Here is a 24,043-nt window from a genome sequence, read left to right on the forward strand (position 1 = left end):
CATTTGATACACACCTCGGACACCTGTCAGCAGTTCTTGACGTCTTCCGCCATGCCGGACTTCAGTTGAATTCATAAAAGTGCCGTTTTAGCCATTGTCGCATTACAATACTTGGCCTATTGTGGGCGCTGCAGGCCCCAGTGAAAAAAATTCGAGCCCTGAAAGACTTCCCTGGGACCAGGTCTGCCAAAGATGTTCGCAACCTTGTGGAACTCTCCTGCTATTTCCACCGGTTTGTGAAGAATTTTGCAGAGATTGCGATTTCTTCGTAAACAAAACGCCCCTTTTACCTAGGGTCTTGCACAAGTCACAACTTTCTCCGAGCTAACCACAATCCTCACAACGTCTTCCATTCTGGCCCACTTCGACTCATCAGCTCAAACCGAAATCCGCACTGACGCAAGTGGCTACAAGATAGGCGCCGTCTCGGCCCAACGTCAACGCGGAGTGAATTAAGTCATCGTTTATGCCAGCAGGCTGCTGTGCGTATCAAGGCGAAATTACTCATTTACTGAACGTGACTGCCTCGCTCTCGTGTGGGCAGTGGAAAAATTTCGCCCTCATCTATTTGGCCGACCATTCACAGTAGTTTCCGACCATAATGCCATCTGTTGGCTTGCCTCTGTCAAACACCCTACAGGCAGACTCACTCTATGGGCACTGCGCCTGCAAGAGTACACCTGCGTAGTAGTGTTCAAGATAGAAAGCGTGCACAAAGATGCGTATTGATTGTCCCGCTACCCTTGGCCGACTGTGACTCTTTGCACACTGAATCCCTCAATTGCGTCTTTTCCGTGAGCCAGTTGATTAACATCGCCGAAGATGAAAGTAGGTATGCCTACTTAAGAGAAATAATCGAGCGCCTGGAATCCTCCGCTAGCGAGTCCTCTGTGTGAATGTTCACACCCTGAAGGATGGTACTTTACATCGACGTCACGTGTACCCTGACGGTCCTGAGTACCTCCTAGTTATGCCATCACACCTGCGCTACACAGTTCTTCGTGAGCTGCACGACGCCCCAACCGCTGGCCACCTTGGTTTCACACTCACACATGACCGCGTGAGCCATCTTTTCTATTCACCTGACCTAGCTCACCCCGTACAACGTTAGGTCAGCGCCTGCGAGCTCTGTTAACGCCGAAAGAAACCGCCTACACTTCCTGCTAGGTATCTTCAACCCATCGACGTCCAATCTGCACCCCTCTTCCATGAAAGTTTGGGCCATCTCGGACCTTTTGCTACATCTGCTTCAGGAGACGAATCGATTGAGCTATGCAATGACACGAGAATTGTTGACCAGCTCTGCTACAGACGTGGCGGGCATTCTCTTCCGTGACATAATTTTAGTACATGGTACCCCACTTCAATAGCTGACTGATTGAGGCCGGACCTCTTGTCGAAAGTCATCGAGGACATTCTGCGTGCCTAGCCCACGCAGCACAAGATCATCACGCCATACCTCCCACATAAGAACGGGCTCACCAAGCGCTTGAATCGGACGTTAGCAGACTTTCTTTCAAAGTATGTGTCGGCTGACCACTGTGATTGGGACCTTGCATTGCCATACGCGACATTCGCACATACTTCCCCTCGCCACGGCACTGCTCGATACTCTCCTTTTTATCGTTCAGACGTGAAGCAACTTTACCGTTAGACACATTTCTTCCTTCCCCTGCAACTTAAACGAGTGAATATGCACGCTACGCCATTGTCCGGGCTGATTACGCCCTGCAGATGGCCCTATTAGATTTATGGCCCCTCCAAGGAAATCATAAGCGCTTTTATGGGCAGCGACACCATGACGAACACTTTGCTCTAGGTGACTTCGTCCTACTTTGGTCCCCCTCCCGGCATGTGGGCCTTTCTGAAAAGCTCCTTCCTCGCTACACCGGCCCATACCGCGTCCTTCCACAAGTGGTTTACGTGATGTACAATATTGTGCCCGCTTGTCCCGCATTAAATTACTTCAGGTGCAAGGTCAAAATTAATCCGAAGCCCCACACTACAGCGGCACTCACGATCATGCAGCAGTTTCGGAATGAAAAACAAAAAAAAATGAATCTAAATTTCTTAAATGAAGAACACGATAAGCGGCTCATTTGCGGGGAGGTGTGTTAGACGTGTTCTAGCGTGTTGCTGCAAAACCGCTTGGATGAGCCCGATTAAATTACACGAATCAATCACCTTTCGGCGCCTATGTCGGACCGCATAGCGGACTGCCAAAAAATGAGCTCGACTCTGAAACTACGCCTTGCGTGAACCTCTATATGAGAATATTGCTTACGCGAATCATTCCACGATTTGTCCTTCGTAATATCTGTGCCTGTTGTTTTTGCTTCAATTTTATTTCATGTTGAGCCATTGTTCACCATGAAAGTGCATCACAAAGTGCAACATATTTCTGGATCTTAGATGCAAGCGCTGTGCTTTTCATATACATCTTACCTGCGCACCATATATGTATTGCATGCCCTTTAGGAGTGTGCATCAGTCCATAAATACGTTCTCACAGAAGGTGAACGGGTGGTCAGAGAAGCAATGTTTCGTAGCTGCAAGCAGTGTTACGCGAAGCGCACTTGTCTCCGCCAGGGAACAACTGCACGTTGCCACCGTCGTTGCCTTGGCGAAGGCAACGCCCTATTTCGAAACGCAGGCAACAGCCAACGACATCCCGTCATCCGACGAACTTTGTCGGTTGCCTGTGTATGGACACGAAATAATTGTCATAAACAAAGTTTTTCGTTTCTCCCGCTCATCACTGAAAAAGCGTATTGTGCTTCAATTTCCTACAGCAACCACGTGGCAGACACGGTCATCGCCTACAGCTCTGTGGGGTGGACCGAGGGTAAAGGAGTGTGCTACAGCCACCCACCTTCCGTTTTCGACAGCAGCGCGTACAAGGCATCTGCTGCCAAGCAAGCCGGCCGGGCACCTGACATCGTGAGTAACGCGCTTCCGTTACGAAAAACCTGACCATCTATAAAAAGAAAGCAAGGTAGAGGCGCGCAAGTCTAAAAAATTCCGAATACGACTCCAATAGTCTCTAAATTCGTGTGCGATTCTAGCAGTAAATATTCCGCGTTGTCGAATATTCGTCTTTATCGAATAGTACAATAGAAAAGGATTACTGCCGTCTGTAGGGAGGAATACAGTATCCAAGCGGAAGCTCTCGCACATGATTTGGATGCAGGAAAGCCGCAACTGCCGCGCGTACGGCAACATTGGCTGAGCCAACGTATGGTGTAGACTGTTTCTGTGTAGTGTAGTTTGCGGTTGTTAAATAATCCTGCTTCGCCCTATGAAACACGCGAACTTGTTGTCTCAATCGAGTCAATGCAACATATTGTTTGGTCGATCTCACGATATTTGGATTGCATAAACCGATGGACCAAATCTGCCAAAAAATACCTGTAGACTAATCCGCCGGTCAAGGAAAAACATTTGAATTATGAGAATATACTCAACGGAACCACGACATGATTATGAGGAACGCCGTAGTACGGGACCCTAAAACAATTTCGACCACCTGCGGTTCTTCAACATGCACCTAATGGTCGACACGAACTTTTTTTTTGCATTTCGCATCACATAAATGCGACCTCCTCGCACAGGATTCGATTCCGCGCCCTCGAGCTGAGCAGCGCAATTACACGCAAATTTGACTACCACTGGGTTATCGTTCAACGAAGGTTAAAAAAAATTAAAATATGGGGTTTTACGTGCCAAAACCACTTTATGATTATGAGACACGCCGTAGTGGAGTACTCCAGAAATTTTGACCACCTAGGGATCTTTAACGTGCACCTAAATCTGAGTACACGGGTGTTTTCGCATTTCGCCCCCATCGGAATGCGGCCGCCATGGCCGGGACTCGATCCCGCGACCTCGTGCTCAGCAGCCCAACACCTTAGCCACTGAGCAACCACGGCGGGTGCTCAACGAACGTAACGCTCTGGGACGCGCATGTGGCGAACTTTGTTTCACTGTTACCAGTTTCATGGTGCACGAGATAGGATTACTACATATTAGTTACATCTAATTTAGAAATTCTACAGTGTTAAAACTGAGCGATATTTGGCGTTCTATTCGATATTCGAAGGCCTTTTTATTTCGGCAGCAATTATATATACACATTCAAGGGGAATTTTCTCCATCGGTATCACCGTGAGGTTTTGTATAAAGTCACAGTGACATAACATGGCGACCGTGTGCCGCATGCTGTTGGTGTGAGGGAAAGCTCGCGAAGGCGAGGGCGGAACACAGGGGCTTGAAGCGGCCCGTCTTCTCGCGCGTGCAGCAAGTGGGGCAATGGGGGGGGCGTGAGATGTGCACGTGGTTGGGGGGTGAGGGGGGGGGGGTCCGGTTAGTGGGCATTTCCTCTTCTACTCCGGCTGTGGCAGATGAGCGCGGCCGCCCGCGCCCTCTCTTGGAGGTCGTCTGTGTGATGGGTTCGAAGGCTGCGCCACCAGAGATGGCTGATGGCTTCGTGTGCGTTTTCCTCAACATACCTAGCATTGAAGTCACAGGCAGCACGAAGGTGAATTCGCTCCTAGCATTGAAGTCACAGGCAGCACGAAGGCGAATTCGCTCCTAGCATTGAAGTCACAGGCAGCACGAAGGCGAATTCGCTCCTAGCATTGAAGTCACAGGCAGCACGAAGGCGAATTCGATCCTAGCATTGAAGTCACGGGCAGCACGAAGGCGAATTCGCTCACAGCTACTTCATCACGCCAGCGCTTTGACGACGGTTGCCCGCGGTCATCGATTGAGATGGGTTCGTGTTTGCCCACGCGCTCGTGACAGCATGCTTTTAATTTAGTTAGTAAGCGAATGTTTACAGCATTGTATCCACCTGATAAAACTACTAGCCTTACTTCGTTTAGCTATCTAATTTGCTGTCGCAATCGGCGGTTCACCTTTCGAGTGAAGGTGTCTTTCTCAAGTATTTGCGATTGATTCGATGGAAACATTCTATTATTGGACGCCCCTATAAGTCTGTAAGCTACAGCTTATGGGCAACAGTCTGTTACATATTTCAGTACGTCGATGCCATTCTTTTAACGTCAAATCATAAAGTGTACTCGGCAGCTAGCGCGAACTTATGAAGAGATTGTCGACAGAAACGACGTGTTGCTGTAGCAGTCGAATTACACTCAATAGCAAAGAAGCTGCAGCATGGCCCATCTGAAGATGATAGTCAACGGTAACGGGTTAGCATTTATTCAACGTAGCCCCACAACACAATGTCACCGTCGACACGACGAATGCATGAGGCGTCAACTGTAGCGGGACTCCTTTTTCGCGCTTGCCTAACAACATTCAGCGTTATCCAGGGCCGCCACCGCGAAGCGCCGAGTATTAATGGATTGAGTTGCTGCCTTTGAGGAAACCCAGTGATGGTTATTCCGCAAATATACCGAAATATACTTAACGGGCTGTAGGTTCATTGAAACATGAATCGTCAAGGACTTTGTGTCGAGAACTTTTCTTACTTTTCTTTCTTTTAATCTAAATGACTAAATTCGCGGGCCGATAAGCTAATATTAGCGCCGCTAGACAGGCAGACTCAGGATCTCATACAATTGCATGAGTGTAAGATTTGGTATGTCTTTATTTACGAGACTGTAGTCGACTGCTCTTCGCTGTGGACTCCCGTCAGTAAAGCGGGCAAGACGATGATTTTTGGTGGGATCAATCAGTGTCAGTATTTACACGTCGACCACATTACAGTTAAACAAATCATGAGCACTGAAGCCGCTTGTAATTCGAGCACATTTCTTTCACACTAACTGGTAAATCTGCCTCATGCAACGCCTATTTTGATATATCATCATGAGTATTGATATTTGTCTGTAAATATTGCCCTGATTGTTCTCACGGTCTATGGATCTCAGAACAACAGATTGCTGTAAGGGGTAATGGAAGTAACAGAGACATGCTTACTGGAAAGCAAAACAGTTTTATCGACAAACTTCTGGCACATTGCCACCTTCGCAACACAATACACAGTAGAGAAAAGAGGTAAAAGCTATATGCTGTAACGAGAAAACAGAAGACAAAGAAAGAGCGCGCAATCGGGTATCGCTTCATACGAACACGCGCATGTGCCGACTTGGAGCGCTCGCTTACTGCCATCAGGATAAAATAAGGCCATGTGCAAATTACCAACAGCACTAAAGTTCCGTTTGCCTTTTGCGTCGAAAGCGTTGCATCACTGGCATGCAATATTTTCCCCAGAAAGCGAAAACGGTCCTTTTCTGCATTCACGCAGCAAGTCGTCCGCTACCGGGAAGTGGACGCCAGAAGGCGCTCAATGGCGGCGTGGTCACGTGCTAAATAATGGCAGCGTCCGTGCAGTGGCGCTGTAAACTGGTCCATACAGCCACGCATATAATTTGTCTTGCACAACATAGAGCTTACATGCGGGCGTGCCATGGGTACTATAGGTGCTCGATGCCAGCGCCACAACGTAACGAGAACTTAGGCCCGTATTCTAAAGCAACACTCGATTGGAAGCTCTAGCTCACCTCCACCGAGTTAAGAACAACGCCGCCTATTGAATGAAGAAGGCACTACGCCTCTCAAGAATTCCCACGTGGTGTCAGCGAACCGCAGTAACATCTGTCGAGAGGCAACGCTGCCGTCCACTTTCTCGAGTCCACGTGAAACGTGGGGTGCCGGGACGTTCCAGAATTCCGGGGTTAATCTCGCTCCTCCTTCAAGCTAGTAAAGTGCCGAATATTAGGTATCGCACTTTACCGTCCAGAATCAAATCCCGGAGGTAAGGGGGACAGTAGATTGAAGGCGGGGTGCTTGCGAAAAGCCAATATTATCCTATCGCGCTGTTCAACATGGTAGTCTTGTAAGTCTTCTCGGGGCAATGACGGCACTGTGAATACACGAGACAGTCGGTCTGCTGAAAAGATTCCTTGACGGGAACATCTTCTGAGGGTCGGGGGGAAGATTAGAGGAAGGGGACCTCAGAAAGCACTTCCTCCATGCCTTAGACGAGTTGAGTTCGTTCACATGACTTTGGTAAAAACGGCCGAACACGAGCTCAGCTCGCAGGCAGTTTTTTTTTTCTTTTCTAGCGACGCTGTGGGCGAGCCTAATTTTGTCTAAGTGCCCTTTGTTGCTTTTGGTAGGTGGCAGCACACAATTCATGGAGCAATGCAACCTGAAGCCAACATATCCTTTTTTTATTTTTCGAAGTAAGACATGCTGATAAAAAAAATTGCCATTTTTTGTCAGTATACGGGATAATAGCATGACAGTAGAGAGATTCACGGTGTAGTTGGCGCGTTGTTCCTCACTCAGTTTGCAGTGGTCATCATGTTTGAAGGTCACTTCATTATTACTGAAGCTGTCGTAGCGGAAGAAGTGCTCTCCAAAATTCAGGAGACTGATATATTACGATTACATATCAACAATAGGCGTTGCATGAGACAGATTTACCATTCAGTATAAAAGAAATATGTTCGAATTATAGGTGGCTCCAGTGGTCACGGTGTGTTTAAGTATAATGTAGTCGACCTGTAAACACTGGCACTGACTGATTCAAAGAAGTAATTCTCGTCTTGCCCGCTTTACTGACGGGAATCCCCAACGAACAATAGTCGACTGCAGCCTCGTAAAACAAAAAAAATACCAAATCTTACACTCATGCAATTGTATGAGATGTTGAGTCTGGTATTTTTTTTATTATTGCCAAGCTTAGCACAGATAATGCTCGGACAGTCGACCGTACAGGTATACGGACGAAGCTTGGAGTGGACGTCTCTTACCCCCGTATTCAGAAATGCAACTTAAGTGGAAGCCCATCATTGACTTCACTTATAATGACGCCTGGCATGAACATGCTCAAACACGTTTACTGAATTTCCTTCGGCGAGTTCATGATAGGCGTCACATAGATCAAGTCAAGCATGGGCTTCAACTTAAGTTGCATATCTGAATACGGGGGTTAGACTTTAAGCTATTACCTAGATTTTATTTTTTTTTCTTTGTCGAACACTTGGCATCGACGTTCGTTGTAGAGCGACTTGCATAGGGGATCACCATTTCTCAAAGCCCCGCCTTTTTTTTTCGCTGTACCAGCGACGCACCGCGGCCCTAGCTCCTTTGCATCGGTGTGAACTTTGGTGTCGGCATGCCCTTCAAACTGGGCACCAGTGATGGCGGGGCTGGATGCCCACAACGTTTCTTTTAAGGAGTTTTCCCCACGTGATTGTTACTTGTTCTCGCACGACGTGCGGTGGGCTCCAAAGATGCATAATGTTCTGAACACAGTGTTGGCCCAGCTATATGGAGCTTACCTTGCAGTTTGACAATCAAATTCCGTTCAGATCCATCGCTGATCAGCTGTCATAGCAACGCAGCAGTCATGCCTTCTGAAACGGTTCTGTTTAACATTTCACCAATATGTACCTGTACCCACTCACTGCACACGTGAACATTCTATGCGTTCCAGTACTAGGTAGGGACAGCTAGTTTCCCGTCGCTGCTTGGCAGCCACCTTGCTATAGCTCGTATTGCAATGCAGACCTATCTGTCGAAAAGACACTTTTACTAAATCATTGTCCAAGTATGCAAAAGCATGGGTTAATGTATATATTTTATTCTGCGCCAGCAGATGCCTTGCATAGCCATCGCCTTCTTCATGCCTTGTTTAGTAAATCTTACGTGTGCATTCCGCGCACAGAAAAGTATCGCACAGATGATGAGGAGAGACAAGCAGTACACATCGAATACCAAAATGGGTCTTTCCTTCGAGCTCGGCACACTGGTCTACACTTTGAAGAAGCCTTATGCGGGAAGCGTCGTCACTGAGGATATGGTCAACGCCGAATGTGTCACCCTCTTCGTCACCAACCTGGACGCTGCGGTAAGTCTGTCGCATTCTTTTTTTTTTCATATTCGTGAGTTCAGTTTCCCAACCTGCGAATTGCTAATTTGTACCGCTTCTCAACAGCTTCGGCGGCAGTTTGATATCGCTTAATCTGTGGAGGGTTGCAGCTGAAGCAAATGCGTAGCTTCCTATAGGCTACACAAATCGTATACCTGTGTAATTGAAATTTGTGTTAGTGTCAAGAGGAAAAGAAATCTTGGGAGGGGGTGGGGTGCAAGCTTACGCGACCTTGCAGGATGGAAATCCAATTTCCAGCGAAGTTGTCCCTGTAGAATAGCTGCAACAAGAATTTTAGCTCCCTGTAAATAATGACATACTTTAAAACGTTGCCCGTATATAATTGACCCGTATTTAACCGGCCCCTTTGTCAACTTGCACGCATATAACGCTCTCAAGGACTTGTTAAGAAATTTTCAAAAAGGACATAATCTATTCCTACCTATTTTACATCCCGGTTCATTAGCCAGAGAGTCTCCTAATTGCATTGTCACTGAATTTGTTCTCCGTTGTGTTCACCGTTCTATCACGGGAACTTGATAAACCCTACGTTGTCCCTAAAATACGCCCATAACGCCCCAGGTAGCTTGCATACCTGATTTACTGCATAATTTGTATTCAATCCACATAGTTTGAAGGTTGACTGCATATTACCCATAGTCTGCCCTTAATTGTAAACAAGTGTAAACAAGGTGCCTTATTTAGTTCACATAGGGTACGGTGCAAACCTATTACAATCCTCGTATATAACGCAAAAAGAAAGATAATAAACGACGCTTTAGGATTAATTTGCAACGCTTCTATTGAGGCGAGGAAAGTTATAGTTTCGTCACACATTGCACCTAACATCCCGTCCATTCCCATCAAAATGGAACTCGGTGCAAAGTAGACGTATTGCGGAAAATTAGGAAGCATAACTTAAAACAGCCATATGAAATCTTCAAACACTTAACAAATTGTTCGAGATAGCTGAATTTGATCCATGTGCATTTAACTACACTGCACTGATCTACGACAGCCGTCCCCACATTTTTGGCAAATTTTATCTAGGTGGCTTTTGTAGTTCTGCCAAGGCAACGGGCTAGGTTCTGCGTTGCTCATAAAACACACTCATAACTTTCCATAGCGTTTGCTTGCGTTTTATTTGCAAAAGGCTGCAACAAACACACCAACTTCCAACACATCGACCATAACATTACTTTCACCAAACGTAAGCAGAATGTCTCACTTAGTTTAGAGAACTTAGTAATATGCCTAGTACTACCAAGAACAAAGCAAGAGCGGAATAATTATTCGTAACGTTCTTAATTAGGTCAAAAACGTTAACATTCTGTGACACAATAGATTTCACGTGCTCCAATAAACTTGGTCTGACCAAGAGTTGACTGCTGATAGCGACCACATAAGAAATATTTTGTAATAGCTGCATTTCATATACGTGCTTTTGAATTTGTATCCTAACTTGCCAAAATGGTGCATTTATTTTTCGCAAATTTCTTCTTGCAGGCACTTTTTTACTGACTCCAGCGCCTGCGTACTAACTTTTTCGTTGCTCGTAAAAACTGAACCATAACGCTCCGGAGTGCTTGAAGACATAATTTATTGCACAGGCCTTAGCTAACCGAAACACTTTGATGTTCGCCTGCACAAAACCGACAACAAGCCCCTGAATTCAATCAAATATAAACTTTGTGTAGCTCGCAAAGTTCCCTCGAAACAGTGGGAAGCATAGTGCTAAATATCCATATAAAGATTCCGAGCAGTTTACACGGCAAGGGTTTAGAAACGCTGCCTTTCATGCACGCGCATTTAGCTTCGCAAAAAACATTCGTTAAATTCGATCCGGGTGGCATTTCCAGTCATGCTGAGGCAGCGTGGGCCTAAATTTAGCTCCGCTCGTAGAGCATCCGCGTAACGCGCCGAACCTCGTGCATTCGTAATGCACAGCCAATACCGCAATGCACCGAAACACTTGTATCTTCGCCTAAGCATTCCCCGCAACGTGTCCTTTAATTTCGCCAGATATGAACAAAATGACTTGTTTTGGTCACCGACCACATCGAAAGCCCAGGACCACCGAAAACACCGAGAACACCCAACAACAGAAGCCACGTATTACAAAGGAAAATACGCAAAAAAAAACGATGGTTTGGTAATTGTTTGCACCACTTCTAAGTAAGCCTGCAACGTGAAAGTTTCTCCACGCACTGCATTGACTCGGCGTCATGTGTGATTGTTCGAGGAGCCTGAGAAACGTTACAAATAACGGTACCATGGAACCCTGCGACGTTTGAATAAGTAACATTTTAAAGGTGCTTCAAATTAGCATACAGTGACTAAACATTTACTGTTTGTCACTCTAGCACACTTGCTACTGCAGCGAAATATAATCGCGCCTAGCATAGTTCACCGACAAGGCGAGGAAATTACAAACTACGCGCATCGCATAAGGCATGCAATTAGGGCGAAGAGAATCCAGTAATTATTTGCAAGGCACATAACAACCAACACTTCAAGCTTTAGGTATTCGTCACCCGTCGTGTGGCCCGTATTTCCTTGAAATGCGAAATCGTTGCCGTCTTCGGTCTTCGCAAGGAAGCGGGCAAACTTCGTAAGCGTTTCACACAACGCTTCTGAGCGGTCATCGCAGCTACCGCTGCTGTTGCTGATGATGAACTATGACGACAGAAACGTGTCTGCATTACACCCCCCCCCCCCCGCCCATCGAAATGCGACCACTAGAGCCGCGGCCCCGATCCCTACCTCGAGCTTTGAAAAGCGCACGGCCACAGCCACACCTGCTGCTTCAGCTCGTTACTTGCAGCTCACAATGCGGCATCATCGACGCCTGGATGAAGCTTACGCGCCGCACCACGCTGCTGTTGCTACAGCAGACCCCGAATTTCACCGACGCCACCTATGCGTTGACAGCAAGATACTCGAATCGACAGGATATATGGTGGAGCGAACGGCCATGCGTTGTGATTTTCTGTACGCTCGATGCGACCGGAAGAGACCTAACTTTGCCGGTTTTGCTTGGTTATGTCGTAGCTGCACATTCGAAGCGATGAAACACGGGCCACATGTGATCGATACCCAGATGTTCTTTTTCAGCCTTGCAAGGGCGATTTGAAGTTGAGGCGAGTTGAACTGTTCACGGGCGTCAACGTGGCACAAGTGGCAAGCGATAAGACGAAGGCCATGTTCTTCGAGAGCGAAGACACCCTCAAGGCAAAGGTAAGTTCACGCACGTCTAATTCATACACGAAGAATATTTTTTGAGTATGCGTGTGCGCGCGTGTTTGGGGCTCTAAGGAGCGGCAGACGACGGTCGTCACTTGACGTGAGTCTAAACGCAGTAGGTCACATGGTCACATGGTCACACAGTAGGTCACAGTCACATGGCGGAGCACGTGCGGTCGGGAGTGACAAATGCCAACGAGACCACGTTGGGTCCGTGACATGTATATAGAGCGAATAGGGACAATTTTTTTTGTTTTTCTTGTTGTTTGTTGTTGTCAAGCGGTGCCGAGTGCATCGGCAAGCATCAAAGGCGTGTCAAAAGATATACTTAGTGAACTTTTCATTTCAGGCTTTCTTCTAGCAATTTATTCACCTTGGAAATGCTTATGCACAAATTAAGGGGAATTAAATTTATGTTTGTGACAGCATAACATTGTAAACCCTGCTCGTAGCGCAACATGTACCAAGCCATACCCCGAGTATCCGCAAAAAATCCAACAAGTCCGTTCTCGTCTCTCCCCAGAGAGGCCGCAATGTGGCAAGCCCCGCTGCCAGTTTCGTTCATATTTCGCTAGACGTTTCACGCTGCACCTTTAGGCACCGTACTACGTTCTGCTCGAATGTGCGTGCCACATTTACGAATTAGAATGTGTGCGTCTCTTATGATAGCGTATTCTTTTTGACTTACAGTGAAAAACGCGCCGGTATTTATATGCAGATGCCATAGTTTAGATGCCAGAACGTACCCTTTGTCTGAGGGAACACTGAAGAAACCTTGCTGCCGTAGTCTAGCAGGGATGACGCACTATTTGGCGCAAAAGCACGATTGTTGTGCAAGAAGAAAAGAAATGTCGCTCGAGCTAAGGAGAATAAAAAGAAAATGAAGTTGGCCGGGGGTTCTGCTTGCTCAGAGACGTACCGACCTGTGACTTACCCATTATTGTTCGGTGCCGAATCGCCCTCTTTGCCATCGTCGTACATTACGACGATTCCATGGAACTACGTATGGGTCGACTCAAGCGCAAGCGACGGGCCCGGTGAAGCCTGCTCGCGAAACGGGTCAACAAAGCGAACGCTGCCCTTCAATTTTTGAAAACTACTATAGTGAGCTCGCAGCACTGGCTTGAACATACCACGGCTTACCAAGCTGTGTTCTATGCTAATGCAGTCGATATCGAAATTTTTATTTCCGCAAAATCCTTCGTGAGAGAGCTTGAAACCACGCTACTCTATGAAGCCGAAGCCGCTAATACCATGGCAAGTCTAAACATTACCAAACAGTCTTTTATAATTTTCCTTCCATCGTTAGCGCCCTTATGCAATGACGCCGTGGAAGCTTCCCTTGTAGCGCCGCATAGAACTGTTCGATCTGCTGTAACCAAACTACCATATTTAGGCATCGAGCCATTACGTGGAGTCATTAGTAAATGGTTACCGTCATGCGAGAAGTCTGAAACCGTCATTGAAACGGGTCTATCATTCAGCTTGACGGTTAAGTTTCATTATCATGGACAAACGGTCAAGTTTCATTATCATGGACACAACCTTGCAGCCATTGCCAGCCTGCAGGTGACTGAGGCCTATGACAAGGATGAGGTGGACACATGATCCACCGCATCATGCGACACGTTTTGCATAGAACAGGAAGTATTTCTCGCGTTTGCTTACTGTCTTTATTTCATCATTCGATGCTCCTGCATTGAGAACATCGTCATGTAGGACGTCCTATGACGTCCTTTAAAGTCCTGTAAGGGGATTGAAAGAGGACATGCATCTATGCTGATATTCTTAGTACTGAGACGTTTTCCGGCAGGTCTGGTGGTTTCGTATAAGCGACGTCATTCTGACAACAATGCCTCGACCGCTACAGAATACGACTGAAACAAAAGTTCAACGATTGACCGCGTTTGTTCAACTGGAGGCAGCGAGCAGGAAAAAGAAACTCATGCCTTGGATGATTGCGTTTTCAAGCGCAGTGAATCTCTCCGTGACTAACATACTTGAGATGAAGGTTCAAAGACACGTTTGTCAACGTGTCTGACTTTTCAATATGTAGCGAAGCACCATTCGAAGCAACTGTGTTGATTTTACAAAAGCGTGCAGTTCCTTTCTGCAAACTGCGCATACAAGTTATCGACTGACGAAAAGAGCAGATTCGACGCCATCTGCGCTGTTGCTTCCATTGTACCATAAAGAGTTACCGTATAACTCAATCCCATAGACGGATCCTAATGCTCCAATGGTCAATGGAGGTATGCAACTTCTCTTTCTTTGCCGCCATCGAACAACGAGACCAAAGGCTTCACGCATCGAAGAGATGTGCTGCGCACCAGCAATGTCCAATGACAACGCCGCCATTGACGATGCGGAATCGGTCTGCTCAACAGCCCGTTCGACAGGAGCGGTGTCGTTTCCTACGAGCTGTAATTGATGCGAGAAGACAACTGAGTTTTTTGAGTGAAGACCTTTCCAAGCAGTTGTTCGTCGAAGGGGAAGCTATATTGTCCACGAACACGTTCAGCTGCATTCAATATTTAAGAAGCACGAAATATTGGGCCGTTCGTTTGAAGCTGTAGAGCCTGTTCCATAGATAACACCATATTGTCGACGTTGCCAAGATTTCCGATATATATCGGCCAAGAAAGTGAAATGCGTCTGGCTGAAATCTTTCTTTGCGCAAAGCTTGAGGAAGCCGAAATAAATCATGCACATTCGAGCAAGTTCGCTGTAAATTGAGACGGAAGCATCGGACACTTTAATTGTTAACGTGCGCGCAAGATGCACAAGAAGTCTGCTTTTTGTATTATTGTATATCTTGCGCAGCATGGTAATAATTCAAGCATAAACCAACTAGTATGCAACAAGCTATGACTTCAACATATTGGACTACGGATTGGAGCAGACCAAAGGTGACGGATTTTCACAAATCAAGTCAAATCTCAGGTAAACTCCATTCTTGAAGCCACAAACAGAATGTTGAGCTGAAGTTTTCAAGGGGCTACAGACAATGCAGCAGAACCGGGATCTCAAGCCTGCATAATCGGTGTGTTACGTCAGTACAGCGATCAGTTGTATCCCCAACAATTGAACCTATGATGAAGATATCTGAACCTGTTTTGGGTTTTGCAAAACGTGGGAATTTGTGGTGACCGCGATCCACCACAGAAATGAATTATGCCTGACGAGCTCAGATATTGTATCATGAGTGTTGAGGAACGCTATGGGAACTCAAAACACAAACCCCTTTTCCAGCATTTCTACCATTCCTAGGGTGGTGACGGCCCCCGAGATTTGCGCGCGCTGGCGCGTCCAAATATCGAAAATCGCAAAGCGGTGCACCCGGTTCCTTGGAACACCTTCACATGGCACTCGCCTCCACCGCATCGTAAAGCCCCTGAAACTTCGTAAAGTAGCCAGAAGAGGGTTATAGCGCCGAAAAAAACACAACACACAGCAAGCGAGACGGGACAGGCGCTGTGTGTTTTTTCGGCGCTATAACCCTCTTCTGGAAACATGCACCAACTAGCCCCCCAACAAGTATTACTCAGTTACCCTTCGTAAAGTAGCGCCACGCTTTGAAGAATGCCGCCTCCTCCTCGCGTGCTCTGGCCGACGCCGCGTCGCTATTGGCCTAATAGCATCACGTGAGCCCTCGCGCCGTGCATCAGCGCCATTTTTGCTCGAGAAGCGTCTACGGGTGGCGAGTAGCGCATGTTGGCGTCATTGCTACGCTCTAGCAGTGTAGGCGGCGCCACGGTCGAGGAGGCAGCGTGAAGGAGAGGAGAAAAGAGGGTGAAGCGGAGGAGGATAGTGTCGCCACTTTACGAAGTTGAAGGGCTTTTACCGCATCGTAAAGCCTCTACCTACGCAAAAGTACCGCCATCTCCTCTCCTTGACCGTTTTTTTTACTTTTTCATTGAGAAAGCAAGTGGACAGTGGCGCCCCCTCGAAAAGCTCAGTACGACTGGACAGTTACTGTCCGTGCTATCACTAGACAGCAATTGACCAATAGGAGATGCAGAAAAGAGAGACGCGGCATTGTTCAAAGGATGGCGGTACTTTTCCGAAGGTAGAAGGGCATACCGCATCGCGGCCCACGAAAGACGCTGAGTTTTAACGAGAAAGCTTGCCTTGGTGCACAGCATTCGCTGCCAGCGTTTCCCGGTAACCATCACAGTTACATATGCTGCAGTTGCCGAGAAGCGTTAAAAGCAGTAAGGCATCTGTGAATGCTAACGCGTTCCACCCATAAAGGAGAAACTTGAGCACCCTCCATTTTTTTTTCGTCGATGGGGCAGCTTTCTTTCGGAAAGAACCTCATGAGGAACATTCTGTAGCTTTGTGCTACACTCTCTCAGATCACGTTCCCCTCTTTCTTGAATGTCTTGCACGAAGCGCCTTGTTGATTGCCGGTGCAGTATGGTAACGTAGCCGACGCTTCGTCCTACCCGCGGGCGCACATTCAAATGTAAGAACGATTGAGAGGTGGCTAGATTGTGTTCTGTAGGTGAGTTGCCTAATGCGCCTTTCCGGTTCCGCACGCAGTGCCTCAAACTGGCCGAGAATTCCACCTTCCTGCGGCCGGACATGTCTTTGTTGCTGGTGAACGCCCACCTCGGGGACCCCACCGACAGCTGCCCCGGTCTGGACGGTCCCGAAAGGGGCGCGATCTTTTGGCGAATCGAAGTGGTCAAGAGAGCGCTCAATATACCGTGACCCCGAGCCGCGAGCATGAAGCTTGCGAGAAGTTCCGGACTGTGCGGCGCCAGCGGCGATGTGCTTCATTGTGCCTTGTCTCATTTTGTGCGGTAAAATGATCGTCTGGGCAACTGCATTTCTTTTTTGTTCACTGTCATCACTTAGCCTAGCCCAACTATATTATATTTTCTCTCGTCCATGTATTCCGCGCTGTCCTAACCCAGTCTGACCGAATGGCTTACAGCAAGCAGCGGCGCTTTTTAATTTAAGCCTACGGAAACATTTTAACCAGGGCGAGGTGACCAACGAATGGCGCGGGCGTGGCAATAACCGATTCATGAGGAGTGTACTAATAGCCGCGTGTACGTGCACCTTGTGAGAACGGGAGCCCAAGCGTCGCTAAGGCAAGCATGGCGCCCTTCGCTATTCGTGGTCAGCCGCTGTGCACGGCTGATGCGCAGTGAACATTGCCAAATGAAATGATTTGTTACACAATACGCCCCGTAGTGCTCTACCACGTTCCCAAAAGTGTAGCTCACACAAGCAGCAAAGGAAGAAGACAAATCTCCTCAGAACCAGGCTGAAGTGATCCCATGTTTGATGTAGAATACATTTGATTAGGCGTATAGAATAGTGCTTTTAGCGGTTCTCCTTGGTCATCACGTCAGCTATATTGATGGCCTAGAACGGGAACACAGCAAACGGTTGTTGCATGGTCGCACGTACCGGTTACAAACAAAAAAACACCGCGTTCACTAGAGGCGCTTTTGTACCGCTTTGAAGCATCGAACTCGTGGCTCAGTGGTAACATTTCCGTCTCACACTCCGGAGACCCTGGTTCGATTCCCACTCAGCCCATCTTGCAAGTTGTTTTTTTAATCATGAAGTGCCTGCTGGGATTTATCGCTCACAGCCAACGCCGCGGACACAGACGCCGACGACACCGGCTTTTCTGCGACACGAGCTCCTTAACGCTGTCGCGTTAAAATTTGGTTCCGTGAAGCTTCATTTATCGTGAGAAGATACCTCAGGCCACAGTCAATGTCACGGAGTCGGAAACGGCGTTCGCCGGCGCGCTGTGGTGGCCACCCGAAATTTGTTCAATAAAGCAAAATGATTCCTCGAGCCACAACAAAGATACGTCGTTGTGCTCATGAAGTCCACAGGTATCGCAAATGGGTCGGCGTGTCTCCAGTGCATTCTCGCAGTGCGTTGAGAATGCGTACATTTTTTTGCGTATCGCCAGACGTCTAGCTCGCGAGTCTGTCTGAGAGCACCAGGACGTCCAAGCAAAGAAAAGCAAGTAGAAGGGAGCGATAAAGGTGATCTTTTCTAAAGACACACAAGAACTGGGCAGCGGACTGTACCTGCGGTTGATGAGAGTAGTTCAGTTGGCTGGGCTTATAGAAGCACGTTTATGTTTATAAAAGCCAGTAAAAGCAGCCGATTCGACCTCACGGCCCAATTTGCGAAGTTCATCACGAACTTCTTTCAACGTGAATTCGGCAACGGTAATGCAATGAGACATCGCGATTCAACGCAAGTAGTATTAGTATTGCTGCGGGGCGCGCGCGTCCGAGCAGCCCGGTTGCGCGCAGCGCGCCGTGTTTTCACGAGGAAAGTAAACAAGAGAGGAAAACTGTCCCGACATGATGGCGGAGCAACGCCAACTTCTGGCTTCACTTAGCTTCAGAAAGAATGACGTCAGGGCCCCTCCTCAGTTTTTTCCTTCATCCATGGCCACCATTGTGCCACGAAATCATGGCCGCCACAGCCCAGGAAAGAAAGAAATCAGGAAAAAGAGGAGAGCCTCCCACGTCACTTCCTCTACACTTTTCTCCTGGCGCGCGGAGGGGTACGACCGCTCCGACAATGCTATGGGAAGACCACGTATAACGAGGATTCCTGAAGGGTAGCGCGCATACCACAACCGGCAACTAGTATTTCTCTGTGGTTCACTCCTAGTTGCACGACATTTCGGCGCAAGCCAAGTCGCAGGCCGTCCAAACGTCTTAAGCTTGTAGCGACCTCCCCATCTCGTTACCAATTACCTACTCAGCGTCCCTTACATGGCTAAGCAGACGCTGTCCTTTCGCCGCATTGCGGCCATAAAAATATTCTTCAAGCGTACCGATATTCTTAAAGGCAAATAGAAGCCTGTACATCGTCCTTCGAATAAAACGCCCACACAAACACACGTAGGCACGCACCGCGCGCGGTACGAAACGCGCCCAAACACGCGCAGTGCACGAGGCAATCAAGGCGGTGTGAACGAATTCCGGCGTCTATTCGCGTCAGCTGCCTTTCTCCTTCGCTCCTGAGGCATAAGCCTACAAGTGGTGACGTAGGGCTCATACGATGACTGATCCGCCCGAACCCTCCACGGAACAGGACACACGTCCGAAGGTACTCGTTCTATTTGTCGTTTACAGCTTCCCTGTGCAACCACCTTTACAACATGGATTAGTGGGCATTTGTTATGTGTAAATAAAGAACTCTCTGCAGAACTAAACCTTTGCGTGCGATGAATGCTTTTCAGCGCAGGTTAGGTTAGGCCGATTATCCCACTGGCACGTGCTCGGATTTGCATCATCATCATTATCATCATCATCATCATCATCATCATCATCCTATTCTATGTCCATTGCCAGGACGAAGGCCTCTCACTGTGATCTCTAATTACCCCTGTCCCGCACAAACGGATTTCAACTAGCGCGCACGAATTTCCTAATTTCATCGCCTCAGCTAGTTTTATGACGTCCTTGACTGCGCTTCTCTTCTATTGGTACCAATCAAATTTTTTAACTTGTGTCCTCGCAAGAAAAAAAAACGAAGCAGCTCGGTTCCACTCTTCCCTCTCTCTTTCTGTATATCGGAGAACGCGGTGGAGCGTATTGAAACACGGTTTTTCACCTGGGCGAGGAGGCATCCAAAGCGTATGCATGCGTAAACTCACGGCCGGACAGGCCAGGCTGCGGCCCTGATAAAGCTTCACCCATTTCCCTCTAATGGCCTTGCTTCCCTGCATGACTTACCGCCGCATCTACCCCATGGCCGCCGCGTCACGTTCTCCTTCGTGACAAATGCAGCATGCGGTTTTTGCTCTTTTGTGGTGCTTGTGGCTTTGTGGCTTCTGTTCGTCTGCCTCGATGCCTCCGATGCAGAGACGCACAAAATATCTCGGAGATGATGTACGGCCGGAAATCATCGCTCCATAATAGCGCCCTTGAACACCACTTACCTTTGCTTCGCGCGTGCTATCGCAGCATATAGTACGTATAGTCATGCCGAGCAAGCGTTTGCCACGCACTCTTCGTGGGCAAGTGACTGCGCTGTTGAAACGTAGCTTGCTAAGCGTCATCAACTGCATTTTACATGCTTTGTGTGCGTTGCATGGTACGCGTCGTGCTTGCCTGCTGCGCAGCAGTACATGTTTCCTGTATGAAAGCAGCGACAGGAAAGATGTGTACGGCCTTTCACACCAGCTTTTTAGTGAGCTACACCACGAGTGCACTGGGTACGTGCTGCTCTTCAATGAAACTCTTGCCAACTTCGTGCTCGTCAGTTGAGTACGTGTCGCTGAGTTTCCGGCAAGATGCTAAAAAGTTTCTGCTGAATGGAAAAAATTGCTGACCAGTTCGTTTTGAACAAAGTGTTCAAGTGATCGCACGGTAGATTTTAGATGAGAATGATGGCACTAAGTCTGGTACTTTTGACCCGGTGAGGGCGCGTGTGGGTGCTGTCGACTATTCCCGAACGAAACACTCCCCACACAAGCCGCTAGAATCCGAGGTCCTTCACTCGAGGGTATCCATGGGATCGTCTGGTGCTCCGGGCATGCCGGCCGCGGGGCAACGAGAAGACGTACTGTGCTGCTCTAGATCTCATTAACCGGGCGGCAGACAACACCGCCTCCCAGCCCCTAGCAGACCGCGTCGCGACACACGAGCCAGCCACCGCGAGTAGACCGGAGGGCCAAGGTCTAACGAGAAGGCGATACGCTCCTCCTCACAAAAGTCTCAGCAGGCAATTGGTCAGGCACTGGCGCTGCCTGCCAACAAACGCGTACCCTCATCTATCCCGCTTATCTGCCATCTTCCCAGAAAGGTACGCGACCAGGACTTGTCCCCGGTCTAACGAACAGACCGCGCTCTCACTGCCAGAAGCGACCCGTCATCCGTACGTCGCAAAGCTCTGCCTTCACCTGATCCTTTCCTCACAGACAATTGAAAAAAAGGATCCGATCGAAGTGTTGGCCGAACGTCCGGGAAATTAGATCCGTGGCAGAATCGCAGCGTGCTCACACGTGACTCGTCTCTGATAAAACGCCGCGCAACCAGGAATCAAATGCAACTGCTACGCCCGTCCGTTTCGTACTGCAGACCAGCATTTCCGTTTAGAGTTGCGATGCAAACGGTCGCATGTCATCGTGTCAGCGAGGATACGTTCAACGACGCCCACCAGAGAGCCGCACTTACCAGCGATGAAGTCAGCTCCGCAGGTTTTCTGTCGCCGTTTGACTGCTGCCATTACTCGTGGCGCCAGCATCCGTGTTTGTCGCCGCTTCTCGTCCGTGAGCCGTCATGCTCACTGTTTCAGGAACTGCGATAGATACAGTGCGTCCATATGAAATTCAAACAGAATAGTTCTTGTCTGCAGGTGTGCTACTACAAAGATCAGGATAAAACATCGGTACGGGGGTGCAAGAAGAATACGGAATGGCTTTCTTTCTTCTTCTCTGGCATCTCTTCGCGGCGCTGCAGAGCTGACTAGGCTATTTGCCGCACAGTCGCGATTTCCCGTTCATAAGCATGACGATTGTACCTACTTGTTAAGAACGTGCCAAGGTACGCATGGTAGCGGAGCTGCCATAGAAGCCCATAAATTCTTCAATGGTGGCTTCAAGGCGATGCATCCCCATTTACATCTCGCGGGGCCAACTTCTCCGTGGAAAAAAAAGAAAAAATCAAAGTTTGCCGCACGAGGCCTATTGCGCCAAGTCATCTACTGAACCAGCTCGCAGCACATCGAGTATACAGAGCACATAGCAGCAAACATGAAGTGTGAGTGACAATATTCGCCACAACATCGCGTGACAATCTGCTACAAATACAGCCCTCTGAATATATATACCTCATTCTATAACTACACTGTACTATAACGGCACCCATCGCACTGGTGAGCCTTGCGAGCTTTGCATCGATTCAAGGCAATGGGTTGACCCATATTTTGAAGTAGGTGATGTGTCATTAATACATTGCATGTGTCCTCATATACGTCCGCATTTTGGTGTGTCCTTAGTACCAACCCACATGTGTTCTTTCGTTATTGAGGTAAAATCAACATAACGTACCACACACACACTGGTGCCAGCTGTAGTATTTCTCTGGTACTGAAGCCATGGCTCAAACATAATCTTAGTGAAAAGGCAGAAAATTGTTACTGATGAAATCTTATAAGGGTGACACTATATATACATTGTAATTATTTTTTATGGCTATGCACTAGAAGTTTTATGAGATTACAGCGTAAAATACGGTAATACGTCCAAGGCATATCACTGCACTTATCACCACGAGAAAACTTTAGAAATCCTGCACAGTTTCATGGATGGAAAAAAAACAGCTTCTGACTTCCCATTTTTCTATTCTAATGATAGTGTCTGTAGTTTTTCAAATAATGCCATTCGCGACGTAGTGGATGCGTAATTTTCATCAACTAGTGTTTTGCCACGCGAGATGTAGCCACCCATAAACCGCACGGTCATAATTGAGGTCGCTGCTCATTGGTCTGGAAAAGCATTTCACCCTCGCCTTCACGACTACGTGAATTGACCTTGAGCGTGCGTGACCTTGATCACGCGTGAACGTTCGTGAGCAGGTGGAACACATTACTTACCTCGCCAGCTAGGAAGCATAATCCGGCACGGTTGACTACGTCGGTGTTTAGTAAATCCAACGGCTCCTTCTTTTGCAATGTTCTCGCAAACTTGCGCACGTTGCGACAGCGCGAAGATGCGAAATGCTGTCGAACACTCGAGCACACAGCATAGAGAAAGACATTGCAAAGTGCGAAGAGCAGAGACGCCGGCGATATCGGAGAATGGCACGAAACTGGCAGCACCATTCGTACTAGCTTACAGATAACATCACCCGTCACTGCGGCCAGACGAACCGAAAAGATTCAGCTACTCAGAGCGCTAAACACGTCTCACAACAGGGCGGGCGATGAGCTGTTGCCACGGCGCATGCGCAAACGGGCGCGGTCATTAGCGAGCACTTTTTTTCTTTAATTTGGCAAAGGCGCAAAACTCAGCTCAACTTCTTTGCACGCGAACTGAAACGCGGCCTGCAAAGCCAGCACATGCCAGTGCGCGATGCACCCTGGTCTGGCACGCCGAAGCGCGCCGAATGTTGCCAGTCACGCTGGCTGCGCGGTGACGCTGCAGATTGTCGTGCGCCGGCGTAGCGTATAACCCGTATAACTGCGTCGCGCGTGGCCTTCGCCCGCGTTCCGCTGTGCTATAATACGAGCAGCAAGATCGCACTTCCGGGTCTTGCGTTTAAAATCAAATTATGGGGTTTTACGCGTCAAAACCACTTTCCGATTGTGAGGCACGCCGTAGTGGAGGACTCCTGAAATTTCGACCACCTGTAGGGTTCTTTACCGTGCATATAAATCTAAGTACACGGGTGTTTTCGCCCCCATCGAAATGCGGCGCCATGGCCGGGATTCGATCCCGCGACCTCGTGCTGAGTAGCCCAGCACCAGAGCCACTGAGCAACCACGGCGGGCGGGTCTTGCGTTTGCAGCGCTTCGCGAGAAAAGGCGGTTTCCAATTACTATCAGACCGCGCACAATCTTCTCAAGTTCCAGCGATCCCCACAGAGGGCGAAAAGTCAACCGCGGCGCGTTCCAGCATGAAGTGAGCAAGAGGAGCTGCTGCAATTTGTTCGTATGGTTTAACTTGTAGTTTTTCTCCTAGGGGTGCTCAACACGGTTCAATGTTTAGTCTATGAATTTACATATAACCGAGGAACATAGTCAACGTGTCATTGTTTTACGAATAAGCATACCGTCGTTTTATTGGACTTACGTTATTGACGTCTGTCCATTATCACTTTGATAAAGGTTTCGAGACCTCACTGCAGTGTGATAAGCAGCAGCCCACTGGTATCGATTGCAGTGCGCGCCGTT

The 24,043-nt window shown here is 48.2% G+C and overlaps 1 protein-coding gene and 1 long non-coding RNA gene across 4 annotated transcripts in view; one reads left to right on the forward strand and one right to left on the reverse strand.

Annotated features, from left to right (window-relative positions):
- LOC135921391 (uncharacterized) overlaps window positions 1–16,982 on the forward strand; it is a 50,379-nt gene extending 33,397 nt beyond the window's left edge. For all 3 annotated transcript variants that reach the window (XM_070525977.1, XM_070525979.1, XM_070525978.1), the window contains exons 12-15: window positions 2,793–2,940; window positions 8,702–8,884; window positions 12,020–12,142; window positions 16,694–16,982. In XM_070525977.1, coding sequence (XP_070382078.1) covers window positions 2,793–2,940; window positions 8,702–8,884; window positions 12,020–12,142; window positions 16,694–16,864 — 625 coding nt within the window. In that variant the 3' untranslated portion in view covers window positions 16,865–16,982. The remainder of the gene's footprint in view (window positions 1–2,792; window positions 2,941–8,701; window positions 8,885–12,019; window positions 12,143–16,693) is intronic.
- The window catches only part of LOC135921392 (uncharacterized), a 74,947-nt gene extending 51,878 nt beyond the window's left edge, over window positions 1–23,069 (reverse strand). Inside the window, exons 1-2 of the long non-coding RNA XR_011508695.1 lie at window positions 22,745–23,069; window positions 21,325–21,448 (exon numbers count right to left, since the gene is read on the reverse strand). This is a non-coding gene — a long non-coding RNA (uncharacterized lncRNA). The remainder of the gene's footprint in view (window positions 1–21,324; window positions 21,449–22,744) is intronic.
- Window positions 23,070–24,043: the final 974 nt, after the last annotated feature.

Source organism: Dermacentor albipictus, chromosome 9 (genome assembly GCF_038994185.2).
Source record: "Dermacentor albipictus isolate Rhodes 1998 colony chromosome 9, USDA_Dalb.pri_finalv2, whole genome shotgun sequence".
NCBI classification, from domain to species: Eukaryota; Metazoa; Arthropoda; class Arachnida; order Ixodida; family Ixodidae; genus Dermacentor; species Dermacentor albipictus.